We start from the raw sequence: 13,590 nt of genomic DNA, 5'->3' as shown, positions 1-13,590 counted from the left end.
GGAAAGAAAACAAGATTAATCAATAAGTTTTTCTACTATATTGAAGGCACTTAATCAAAAATTTAATGTTAAAAGTCTTCCTTAAAGAAATCCTCCAATAATTTTGCAGTATTTATTGAGATAGTATATTATGCCAAATGCACCATGCTAATATAAAAATATAGTTATAATTTTTTTTTAAAAACTATGGATTCACAGCATACTTTTATTTGCAGTGTACATTATAACACACTGGTTTTCTTCTGCATAGGAAATTAATTATATTAAAGTCTATAATCTCCTTTGTCTTATATAAAAATGAAAATAGTATGTTTTTCATTTAAGTTCAAGTTTGTCATGTATACATAGTATATAATATACATATTACAATGAAATTCCTACTTGCATGTCTCCTTAGACAGGTGACGATAATATGCTACCAGCAAAGACACACACGCAAATATACTTAGCATGGCACATGTAGATAATTGTGTGTTTACCTGCCTGCACTCTAACTGTAAATAACAAAAGGAATGTAACCAATTGCTGCGGTGGGTTGGCACCCTGCCTGGGATTGGTTCCTGCCTTGTGCCCTGTGTTGGCTGGGATTGGCTCCAGCAGACCCCCGTGACCCTGTGTTCGGATTCAGCGGGTTGGAAAATGGATGGATGGATGTAACCAATTGTGTATCTCAGATGTTGTAAGTTGCTTTGGATAAAGGTGTCAGTCAAGTAATAAAAATATTATTATATACAATTGCACATGAGGAAAACATTCCTGCAATAGATCAATTCCTGCTTTTTTCTGCTTATCCTAGTGGTTTGGCGTTTGTTGATGGTCTTTGCAAAATACATTTTTATAGGAAAGTGTTTACATTTGAATTGAAATTGAAATTAATAGGAATGTGAAATTTGAGTATATATTGTATTAGGGTAAAGGAAATAAACATAGCATAAAGATTCATTGGAGTTTGAGGCAGTGGCCCATGTATTATAAATCAAAATACTAGAAAAACTTAATAAGCTGACAACTGTTTACACCAAGTTGTTTCTTTCCATTAGGGGGAGCAAGATTACCACTTAGTAGCTTCAATGTTTTGGCCTAGGAGTATGCATCAAATGTCTCTATAACCCTCCCCAATGTTCTGGGCTGGAAGTGCACCTGAAATGCCTCTGCACCACCCCCAACCCCGGAGCACAGTAATGTTACCCCTTCAAGTTCACTCCAGTGTTTTGGACTTGGAGCTTGCTTGCTTCCCAGTGAAAATTCCACCTGAGAATCCTGCTGCACAGCGATTCTCCTCTTATGGTCCATTTTCTGCAGTTTCTTTCTTACAGTTGACAGCCTGTTCTGTGCTGCTCACACCTTTTTGGAGTATTGTGCTCAGTCATCCCTCAAAGTTTAAGGATGCCAATATGCATATGCCAAGCCCACCAGCCATTCTTTTCAACATCACCTCAAACCCCACACTGTGTCTTAAAATAGCATTATAATGCAGCCTTGGAGGTTTACCTATTACCATTATTAGATGTTTACATTGTTTACTCAAGTACAGTATTTCTTCTCATATTTTTCATCAGTTGTATGTAGTCCCCCATTAAATTCCACAGACGCGAATGTACAGTATATGCGAAACATTGCTTAAAGTGGATATACTTAAGTGGCAGTGTTGTATGTGTTACACTGATGAATTGTCATTAAGAGTGAGGAGTGCGGAGTATTTCCCCATTAGAAATTCAAGTGCTAATATCTAAGACTAACGTTCTCCCTTGGAATGTGCTGCACTGAGATTGAAAAACAGGGGTGGGATGGGGGTCTGTTTCAGAGCTGCATGCAGGGACTGGAGGTTAAGGAAAGAAAACCGAGAACCAAAATGAGATCCAGTAGTTGACAACAATAGCGTTTTTGTTGATGAGTGTGTCAACTTTGCATTTTTATATATGCAGTACATGCACACTCAGTACTGTGCAAAAGTCTAAAGGACTTAATAGTTCAGAAAAATATTTACTGTATATGGTTATTTTATGGCCTCTAGATTAGTGTGTCAATAGAATAAAGCTTATTTTAGTGTTACAAACATTTATTTTGCAAAACGTGGAGTAATACAATAACATACTTAAATTACATTATTGCAAAAGTGAGTATTGCAGCAAGAAATAAGGGGGTCAACCTGCATCAAGATTTCTCCCAAATAGAAATTTTATGGCACACAGATTTTTGCAGATCTGCTGTAGAAGCACAAACAAATGGGCAAGATTGAGGACCGGAAACACTATGGTCGGCCATGGAAACTGAGTGTAGCAGCCAAGAAATATATCAAGTTTACTTTCCTTCAAAATCAGACAATGTCGAGCCCCAAATCTAATTCTAATCTGGCAAAACCATTGGGACTCTGGTATACCCATACAGAGCCCAGTGACATTTCTTGGTCTTCATGGAATAGTTGGGACTAAAAAGCCATCCTCCACTGAGGTGGAAATGTAAAATTGCTGTCTCTAACAGAAGATGGTTTATCCTTTGAAGGGCCGGAGAACAGTCTGCAAGAAACAGTGAAGCACAATGGAGGCTGCCTGCAGGTTTAGGTCAGTTTTCAAACAATAACAACACTAATTAAGGTGGTATTTCAGCCACTGTAAAAATAAAAAACCTCACATTGTTCCAGTGTGGTGCTGAGGTGTCACCCACTGCATTCTGGTCCCAGTCCCAGGTTGGTGCAGCAACATGCTGTAAAATTAGCACACGTTCCCAATCTTCCTCTCTCTCAGTATCTTGCAGCTACCACTGCTAGACACATTTGGTACATAGAACCAATGAGCTTCTGCAGTTGTTGGATGTTATTTCATCGTTATTGAGGGGCATCACAAAATTGCTGACCACGGGCAGGCAGAGTCACGTCTCCAGATTTTATGATCTAGGGTATCCAAAAGAAAGCAGACCAACTCAGCACCTGCAAACCAACATTCATTGAGACAGTTGTGACCATAGAAACTGTTTTTACCTCACCATTATCGTACTATCGAATCACATCATGAAACAGGAAAAAGCAGAAGACCTCTCACACATCACCTTCCTTTCATGGAATGAGTCCCCCACTGTCCTATAACTGATAAGAACATTGTGTTTGCTGGCAGTTTCAACGGAAATGTGTGTGACAGATATGGAATAGTCTTTCAAAATGGTCAGTCTAATGTGTCAGTTCTTCTCGGGTGTGGACGATGAGACCTTCCAAGGTAATCAGTCTTGCCCAGCTTGCTAAAGCCTTGCCTGCAGTCAGAACACACTTAATCTGTAAGTGAACACACCATTTTGATGTAAAGCCAGTCTCATCCTCCTTTTTATATTATTCATGAGATTAAATACTCATCTTCAAATAATTATTAGTTTCTGTCCAAGCTTTTAGAGAATTGTTCCTATACCTATCAGAATTTTTCAGCTTACTTTGCAACTCTGTAGAGAGAGATATGTATAAAATTATATATATAGATAAACTGCAAAACTCTTTACCAGTGCTGTTCGTTTGTTTTTGTTTGGAAGGAAACAACTAGTGATTGTAATGACATTTTTTTCATTGCCAAGAAGTCATTCTAAGCATTTTAAGACAATCCTTGTCAATAGGTTTTTTTTAATATAGTTTGCAAATAAACTAATGATAGATAAACTGATACAAATGAGGCAATCTCAGTTTCCTTCTGCTGAGACTTAGGGCAATAAAGACCCTAAATTAACATTATTTTACTTAACTTTTCTCTATTTTATAGATTGTTGGAATTATTACAAGGCACAACTTGACACATGAATTCCTGCTTGCAAAACTGAGGCAGCACTATATTACCTCATGAAGCATATTAAGTTTGTTTGAATTGGCTTTCCTTATTCTCTGTGAAACTTTGGATAATGGAGATGATGAGACATAAAATCCCAAAAAGCCCTCTTTTGCAGACAACTTCAGCAGTTGCTTACTGTAAGGTATGCTCCTTGTAATAGGCTATCTAGACAGCTGATGTCTTTATTATGATCATTTGCTTAAGTACTTTTAGATTTAGAAATGATTAAGCTGTTTCCAAATTTTCACCTGACCTCTGTTACCCATCCTGACTTATTTTTTAATTATACATACATTCAAGCCTACATATAGTTGGGAATTCTGTCTCATTGACAGTGATGTGCTGTTTCACTTATTTTATGTATTGACTAAGTGATATGCACTAGATAATTCTGGAAATTCTAACACCTAGAAACTCTGCTTTCCTAGTCCACTATCCATTTTGTTTCCGTTTGGTTTGCTATGAAATTAGCAATGTAGACCTTTTAGTGTTACTTACTCAGTTATCTTACATTCGATACCAGGAAATGAGAATGTTAAGGCAAAGGTTAAAGTTCTTCAAAGTTAAGATATTTTTTATGGATATGATTTTTTTCATTGTTGATTATGCAAATTGATTTAATTCACCCTGATTATGATACTTATTTTCCTTATGCACTTTTTGAACTAAATTCTGTTATTGTGGTATTTGCACAAATCATTGTGTTTTACTTTTAAAAATAGCATCTTACTCTATGATTCAAGTACTTGTATCAACTAATCCTCAAAAGTTTTTGTCTGAAGCACTTCATATTCAAATGCCTTTATTCTATTTTTTATGTTGTTGTGTTTTTATTTACTGCTGCAGTTTCTCAGTCAGTTGTTCTGACTGCCAGTATTATGCTCATTTCTTTGTATTACATATAAAAAGTATGAAAACAGATTTGATCTGAAAACATTTTTTCAAGTATACACATTTAGGTTTCTTTTGTCACTGTTTTCATTTTTTTTGATTGTTTAGTTCATTTAGAGGTCCAACCTTTTAGTAGTATATTATGTCAGACTGTGTTTATCTTAATTTAAAACAATGTAAATATTATTTGTGAGAGAAAGCACTTATTTGTTATTTGCATGATTATTCTTGTTGGTCTTGTGATTTTTTTTTTTTTAAATAACCGTCCATTAACAAACTATTAAAATGTAACATTACATAATATGCACAAAAATATGTATTAACGTCTGAAAAATTACCCATTTTGTACTAGAATGATTTTGTCTATTTTCTTGTGGTTTTACATTTTTAGTGCAGGTCCATTTATTTCTGTAGTCACCATTGTTTGGCTTATTTCTTTCACACTGGCTATAAAGTGGGTTAATCAGTGTGTGAAGATTTACAAATGTACATGTAGTGCCATATGTATAGTTAAGTAGTAATGTATAATGTGTTTGTTTATTTATTTTTTAAAGTCTGTCCCTTTTGGATTTAGTATCCTTCACTGTATTTTGTATTTTGTGAGATTCTCCAACCCCTGTTGTCTGGCTAGCATGCCAAGTGAGTTTTGGTGGATGATGCATTTTAGTCATACTACACAAAAATCTCCTTATGATGGAAATATTTCTTGCCTTAATTACTCCACAGAGAACTTTAAATTTCTAATTATGTATGTTTCTGATTGATGTAAATTTTTCAAAATATGTACTTAATTTTTAATTTTGTGATCTTCTTTATTTTAAATTGTATGCATGCTAAATTACAATTGCAAGAATACTGATTTTATGTGATATTTTATTTGCCAAATGACACTGTGAACATTGTACAGCACAGAAACTGCAGGTGTCAGTAATTATTAAAGTGATATTTTTGCACTAATAAGAAAATAGGTTAATCTTTTTTTTTGTTTTAGTATTCAAAATGATTCAAATGCAAAATGGCAAAACTTCTATCCTATGGAAAGGAACAGGAAGCACAAGGAATGAAACTCAATTTGAGTGGCTGGTTGATGTTTACTTTTTCAGTGTACCATATCTAATTATTTGTTAATTTTAACATGCTTAAAACATTCTTTAAGATCACAAAACTTTCTTAAATATTCTATCCCTCATATGTATCCGTTATCCACAAATAAAAATTATTGACTTATTAAATCATGAAGCATCAAGGGTAACATTTTGATGATGTTGGTTTTTGGAGGTCAAGTGGTATAAAGACGTGTTTACTGATCTGGAATAGAAAGCAAGGCACAAGGCTTAGGCATGAGTTTTATTTGTGTAAATACATTTAAAAAGTAATATGAAATCCCCTCTTACTTGGTTTTATTTTGCTAGTTTTGGTTTGATCGATTACCACTATAGAAGATGCTTAATTTTGTTAAAAACAGATGCATTTATCTCTCTTTTTTATTTGCATATTCTTCCCTGTACACTGATTATTATAAAACTGTTAATAAAAGGGTGAAAAAATGAGTGTTTATTTTTATTTAGCATCTGTGTGATGTGTAGTAAGAATGTTTTTATCCATAGCTGAAAAGAAGTATGGATGAATCATTTACTGTTGCACTTAGAAGCCCCCATTATGTATTTGAATGCAGCAGTGTGATATTTAAAATTTTCTTTATAATATTACTGTTCTACTGTAAACAATATTTCATTAAAATTATCTTTTGTCAATGCTCTCTAATATCCAAAAATAGCAATCTATTGGATCTGAAATTGTTCTTGGAATATGATGTGTAATGTTTATCTGAATCTCTGCTTTGCTTTTTTTTTTCCTTATTGTTTTTCCATTGTATACTTTCCTTTATTTAGACACCAAAACAAAAACACTTCCATATATTATTCCATATCTAGCTTTCCATGAGCCTAATTATTGGCAAGTGACAATATTCCTAGTTGTTGCTGAACACAGATTTGACAGGGTTCATGTCAGGTCCTCCATTCCCATTCCTCTTTCTCTGCTAATTAGGAAGCAATGCATTCGAAGTCATTCCTTATCTGTCATATTCAAACTAGTGTGTGTCAGTGAGAAATTTCAAGTTGTTCTGTATGATCATGTTATTTTCATGAATGTATACATGTTTTACAGGGCTCCAGATAAAAATGTACCTCATGGAGCTCCTTAAAGAAGAGAAATTAGCATTTGATTTAGGTACCAAATAATCAATTGCATATAATATCCATCTTTCAGTTTCTTATCTTTCTAACCTCCATGTACAATCATATGAAAAAGTTTGGGAACCCCTCCCAGCCTGCATAATAATTTACTCTACTTTCAACAATAAAGATAACAGTGGTATGTCTTTCGTTTCCTAGGAACATCTGAGTACTCTGGTGTTTTCTGAACAAAGATTTTTAGTGAAGCAGTATTTAGTTGTATGAAATTAAATCAAGTGTGAAAACTGGCTGTGCAAAAATTTGGGTACCCTTGTAATTTTGCTGATTTGAATGCATGTAACTGCTCAATACTGATTACTTGCAACACCAAATTGGTTGGATTAGCTCGTTAAGCCTTGAACTTCATAGACAGGTGTGTCAAATCACGAGAAAAGGTATTTAAGGTGGTCAATTTTAAGTTGTGCTTCCCTTTGACTCTCCTCTGAAGAGTGACAGCATGGGATCCTCAAAGCAACTCTCAAAAGATCTGAAAACAAAGATTGTTCAGTATCATGGTTTAGGGGAAGGAAATGGAAGGCCACAGGCACAGTTGCTGTTAAACCCAGGTCTGGCGGGCCAAGAAAAATACAGGAGCGGCATATGCGCAGGATTGTGAGAATGGTTACAGACAACCCCCAGATCACCTCCAACAACATGCAAGAACATCTTGCTGCAGATGGTGTATCTGTACATCGTTCTACAATTCAGCGCAATTTGCACAAAGAACATTTGTATGGCAGGGTGATGAGAAAGAAGCCCTTTCTGCACTCACGCCACAAACAGTGTTGCTTGTTGTATGCAAATGCTCATTTAGACAAGCCAGATTCATTTTGGAAGAAAGTGCTTTGGACTGATGAGACAAAAATTGAGTTATTTGGTCATAACAAAAAGTGCTTTGCATGGCGGAAGAAAAACACCACATTCCAAGAAAAACATCTGCTACCTACTGTCAAATTTGGTGGAGGTTCCATCATGCTGTGGGGCGGTGTAGCTAGTTCAGGGACTGGGGCCTTTGTTAAAGTCGAAGGTCAGATGAATTCAACCCAATATCAACAAATTCTTCAGGATAGTGTTCAAGCATCAGTCACAAAGTTGAAGTTACACAGGGGTTGGATATTCCAACAAGACAATGACCCAAAACAGTTCGAAATCTACAAAGGCATTCATGCATAGGGAGAAGTGCAATGTTCTGGAATGGCCGTCACAGTCCCCTGACTTGAATATCATCGAAAATCTATGGGATGATGTGAAGCAGGCTGTCCATGCTCGGCAGCCATCAAATTTAACTGAATGTCATCATTTTCAAACTATGTACAGTCATTAAGAACCATACATTTTATTCAGGCAGTGTCAGAAGGCCATCCAGTGTAATTTGGTCTGTGTTTCATCTTGTTTGAAGTGAGCCAACCACCTTTTAAAATACAGTTTGAAGAATATTAGCTGTCCAGTGTTCATTTTATAAGCAGCAAACATGGGGCACACATTTCTATGGCTCTGCTGCAGCTGGGGAAGTAAGTGCTCCATTCAGTGGATAGAACAAAAGGGGACATTGAAGTAAAAAATGACAACAGATTATTTTTAATTAGGTTTAACTCCGTTTTAGCTGTCCAGTGTTCATTTTGTAAACAGAAGAGCATTTTGACAACAAAGGCTGAGCTGTGGAAATGAGCGTCCCCTCCAGTGGATGAGATAGAGTGGCATATTGAATATGAAATGGATATAGACGACTGTCTAGAAGACTTGTTTTTTAAAATACATTTTGAACAATTTTAGCTATACAGTTTTCATTTTGCAATCAGCTTACAGATGCTCACATTTCTATAATAAAGACTAAGCTGTGTAAATACGTGTCCCCTATGGTGGAAGGGATGGAGGACACTGCAGGTATAAACGTGCCATAGAAGACTGATAGGCTTATTAAAGACACTGTGCACCATTTTAGTTACTGTACCAAGTTTTCATTTTACAAGGGAGCAAAGCAGATAAAAATTACCATTGAATGCTTACAAGTTTTTAAAAAGCTTTAATCTGAATTGATCAGCTGTGCATGTATATACAGCAAAATGAGTTTTATAGTGTGCAGCTTGGCCTGGACACAGACACGCAGACACATTCATGTCACCCAACACACGTTTATTTACACCTATACTATTTACAATTGTGCCACACAACCCCAAAAGTCCTGGCCACCACACAATGCCTTTTCCTGTCTTCAGGCCGCCTCCTTGCCTTCCTCCCGACGTCGTCCAACTTCCACCCGACTCAAGTCACTGTCTGAAGGGTGGTGGCCCCTTTTATACAAGCTTGGATGGGCTCCAGGTGCTCCCTGACACTCCTCCGCAGACACTCCCCTGTGTGGCGGAAGTGCCGGCTGCGCACCCGGAAGCCCTCCGGGTGGCCCCAGGGCTCTCTAGGCACTGGGGGAGCCCCCTGTCGGTGACCACGGGCCCCTGCAGGGTTGGGCTTCCAAGCCCTGCACCTGTGGCCCCCAACACAACCAGGGCGGTCGCCCCCTCGTGGTCTGGAGGAGGCGCAAGCCCTCCTCCGGTCCTCCCGGGCGTCCCGGCTGGGTACCACCCCGAGTGGTCTGCCACAGTACCCCACCACAAGCTGAGACCCCTAGGGGCCAGCGGCCCATCCCGCGAGGGCAGGTCTTCGACGGCGGGAAGCCGACATGCTCCGTCCCAGGGCCCGGTCCTGTAAAGTAGAACACAAACAAGGGGCGGAGACGTTGCTCTGACGCTGCCACTCGGCGTCTCTCTGCCTGGAATAGAGGCAAAGCTCCCCCTTCTGACCGGCACCCCGGTACTTGCGACCTCGGCCCCCCTTTCGAGACCTCCGTGTCCCCTGTGCTGGGACAATGGACGGGACCGCACATGCCCCCGTCACCTCAGCCGGCTGTGGGGTTTCCCTCTGCGCCCGCAGAGGGCGGCCCTTCTCTGGACGTGAGCGTCCTACCTCACGTCCTCCCTTATCAGAGGAACCGGTACTCTTTCCTCGATTCCTCCTTTTTCTCTGGGACGCTGTAACGGTTTGAGTCTGCCTATGGTAAAGGCACAGACCCTGTCCGGTTTGCGTCCCTACAGAGCGGCCTGAGACCGTTGCAGGCTCAGGGCGTAGGGCGCTAGGACCAAGGGCACTCATCAGCCCCCGTCTTGCCAGCCCTCTAGATCTCTCTCCCCTAGATCTCTCTCCCCTCACCTCACGCACAACACTCACTGCCGCGTCCACTGTTGGAGACCCCCCCCTACTTGGTTCCGATCACAGATATCACGGGCCCCTTCGGTGGGATCTCCATTATGCTGTACGGGGTCGGCTGTACTTACCGTCCCCGCTGTACCTCTCCAGCCGCAGAATCCAGCGTCGCGCCGTTCTGTCCACTCTCACAGCAGCTCCTGTGACGCAGCCGCCTTCCTCTCCAGCTTCAGCAAGTCTGCCCGGGGGGCACGTAGCACCTGTGGAAACAGCGCTACGGACTGAAGAGACTGCTCCAGCTCACGCTGCGCCGCTGACAAGCACAGAAAGTCAGTCGGCGATTGACTCACCTGGCTGTCAGTCACATCCACCGACTGCTTCCTATGGGGCCTCTCCTCCAGCCCAATCGGGTCTCTACCTGGCACGAGACAGACATTCTTTGGTCCTGCCTCTGTACAGTCATGGGCGGGCACACAAGACACATCGTCCAGTCCTGTGCCTGTCTCAGGGTGTGACTTCCGGTCTGCGGCCATTTTGGCTCTCTTTCTCCTGGTGCGGTGACGAGCCAGCTTTCTGCATTGCAGCGTCTCCCTTTCTGCAGCCCCTGCTGCTGCTGCCGCGACTGGAAAGCCCCGCAGAGCAGTGCATGTCTGCCACTGACGCAGACCTGGGCAGCCCCTGCCTGCAAAACACAAAACAAGCTCAGCCCCCCAGGGCTTGCTGCCAGCGAGCAGGAACCTTACCTCCCGGGTCCCGTCTGTCCGAAGCAGCTGCCTCGGCATGGCCTCCTTCGACACCGCACCATCCTGGGCGCCTTCAGCGGCAGCACACTACTTGGAGCCCACTGCACTCCGGTAAGGCCCGTCGAAGTTTCTCCGCACAAGGAGAGAACCTTGCGATCGCGGTCCGGTGACGGTCTGTGGGTCAGTACTCCATCTCGGGGCTGTGTGCACGCCATCCCCGCGGCACATGTGTGGGCGCCACTGCTGCGCCGGGCCATCCACAAAATTATTTTTTTCTGGGATTCCCCGCCTTGGAACAGGTGGACCGTCCCATCTGGGATGCCATTGTGGAGCTTGGCCCGGACACAGACAGGCAGACACCTGTTAGTTTTAGTTACTGTACCAAGTTTTCATTTTACAAGGGAGCAAAGCAGATAAAAATTACCATTGAATGCTTACAAGTTTTTAAAAAGCTTTAATCTGAATTGATCAGCTGTGCATGTATATACAGCAAAATGAGTTTTATAGTGTGGAGCTTGGCCCGGACACACACACGCAGACACGTTCATGTCACCCAACACACATTTATTTACACTTATACAATTTACAATTGTGCCACACAACCCCAAAAGTCCTGGCCACCACACAATGCCTTTTCCTCTCTTCAGGCCGCCTCCTTGTCTTCCTCCCGATGTCGTCCAATTTCCACCCGACTTAAGTCACTGTCTGAAGGGAGGCGGCCCCTTTTATACAAGCCAGATGGGCTCCAGGTGCTCCCCGACACTCCTCCGCAGACACTCCTCTGTGTGGCGGAAGTGCCGGCTGCGCACCCGGAAGCTCTCCGGGTGTCCCCAGTCTTCTTCCCCTCAACACTTCCACCACACCTGGAAGTGCTGAGGTCCAGGGCTCTCTAGGCACTGGGGCGCCCCCTGTCGGTGACCACGGGCCCCTACAGGGTTAGGCTTCCAAGCCCTGTACCCGTGGCCCCCAAAACAACCAGGGCGGTCGCCCCCTCGTGGTCTGGAGGAGGCGCAAGCCCTCCTCCGGTCCTCTCGGGTGTCCCAGCTGGGTACCACCCCCAGCAGTCTGCCACAATAGGATAATGATACCTGTTGTGAAAAGGGTGGTCATGACAGGCAAGGATGTTTTTATTTATTTTTTTTGATAGAACTTTAACTATTTCATTCACATGGTTTTAATCACTCATGTGACTCATTTTTGACAGACAGGCTGGTGTTCTGCAACAACACAATGGAGAATGGTCCTAAGTCTTGACATGAGGAGATCTGTGACATTCACACTTTAGTATTTGTGTACCAAGTCAGAACGAACAACTGGATTCCTACTGGACACAGATATTTTAATAACAGAAGACCTACTGTACATGATGGGCACATGAATTTCAAATGTTTTGCATGTCTTCCTTGCATTTCGATGACCTATTGCATCATATTCAGTATTTCGTTCATCGTTCTGGCATAAGTTTAACCAGCCTCTGCTTGAAACTCACCATTTGGAATACATGCAAGCCACGGCGTGCAATTAGAAATTTACATGTCTGGCATCGCCAATATTACCTTATAAGACTTGATTGGTATGAGCAAAAGTTTTCAGTTATATCACCCTGTGAGTACTACTTACTAATATACAGTGTTTCTTCTATTCATATGCAATTTTCTGAAATTTGTATGCTTTACAGAACACCCTTGAAATGTATTTTTAAGTGGAATGTTTATTTAAAGTATTCAGGCACAAACAATATATTATTTCATTTATAGGTTATATGATTCTCATGACCAGAAGTTAGAACAAAAATGTGCAGGCACCCTAACAATATACCTTTTGAACATATAGCTAGATTATTTTAACCATTTAACAACTCATTTAAAATTGCTACAACTCACAATTCTCCATTGAATCAAAGCCTAAAAAGAAGAGATACATTCTTCATTACATTATGGACTGGCAAAAATGGTGACTGGCACAAAACATATTTTTTAACAAGCAATATTTTCCAGATTGAATCCATCGAATCAAACATCACTATTCACATATAGGAAATTAAACCCAGACATAAAACATTTGTTCTCTAATAAGACAAAAATATTGGAAGTTGAGAAAAAAAGAACAGATAATGCTGTACCACTCACCAAATGCATTTAATCACCTTTAAAAAGCTATTGACAAAGAGCATGGATATAAAAAATTCTACTTATTTAGATTTACCATAAACAGAATCTACCGAGTGTTGCTTAGTGTAAAAGGCTGAGTTGATCTCAGTATCATAATCAAGCAAGTCTCATAGTTCAGGATAATTAATGTGTTTTGTGTTACATTTGTGCCTTTGAGTTTTAGATTTTACAGAAAGTTGCATTTCCTGATAGGCTCTCTCTGAACCAGTTACACTTTGCATATCATTGCAAATAAAAAAATGGTTGTTGTTAAGAATATTCTAATTTTGTTACAATTTTTTTCAGCTTGAACATGGACCTAATTCTTCCTAAACTATGACATTCAACAATTTGAACTTGGGCCAGATGGCAGAGGTTCCTTATTCAAATCAGCTTTACCTCCCCGTGTTTCACAAACCAGACTTACTTCCGAGGTATTAACCCCCAAACTGAGCATGACTAATGTTTGTCATGGGTGGGCATAATACAACCTAATTGGGTCACTTTATTGTCAATTTTCAAAGGATTCACCTATAGGTTTTCCATTTTTATAATTAACTTCCAGGAGGAG

At 40.6% G+C, this 13,590-nt stretch overlaps 1 protein-coding gene across 2 annotated transcripts in view; it reads left to right on the top strand.

The window, feature by feature from the left end:
- The window catches only part of clcn6 (chloride channel 6), a 256,330-nt gene extending 250,637 nt beyond the window's left edge, over nucleotides 1–5,693 (top strand). For both annotated transcript variants that reach the window (XM_051931370.1, XM_051931369.1), the window contains exon 23: nucleotides 3,738–5,693. In XM_051931370.1, the coding sequence (XP_051787330.1) occupies nucleotides 3,738–3,818 (81 nt within the window). In that variant the 3' untranslated portion in view covers nucleotides 3,819–5,693. The remainder of the gene's footprint in view (nucleotides 1–3,737) is intronic.
- Nucleotides 5,694–13,590: the final 7,897 nt, after the last annotated feature.

Source organism: Erpetoichthys calabaricus, chromosome 8, assembly GCF_900747795.2.
Source record: "Erpetoichthys calabaricus chromosome 8, fErpCal1.3, whole genome shotgun sequence".
Lineage (NCBI taxonomy): Eukaryota > Metazoa > Chordata > Cladistia > Polypteriformes > Polypteridae > Erpetoichthys > Erpetoichthys calabaricus.
This window is presented reverse-complemented; position numbering and strand designations above follow the sequence as displayed.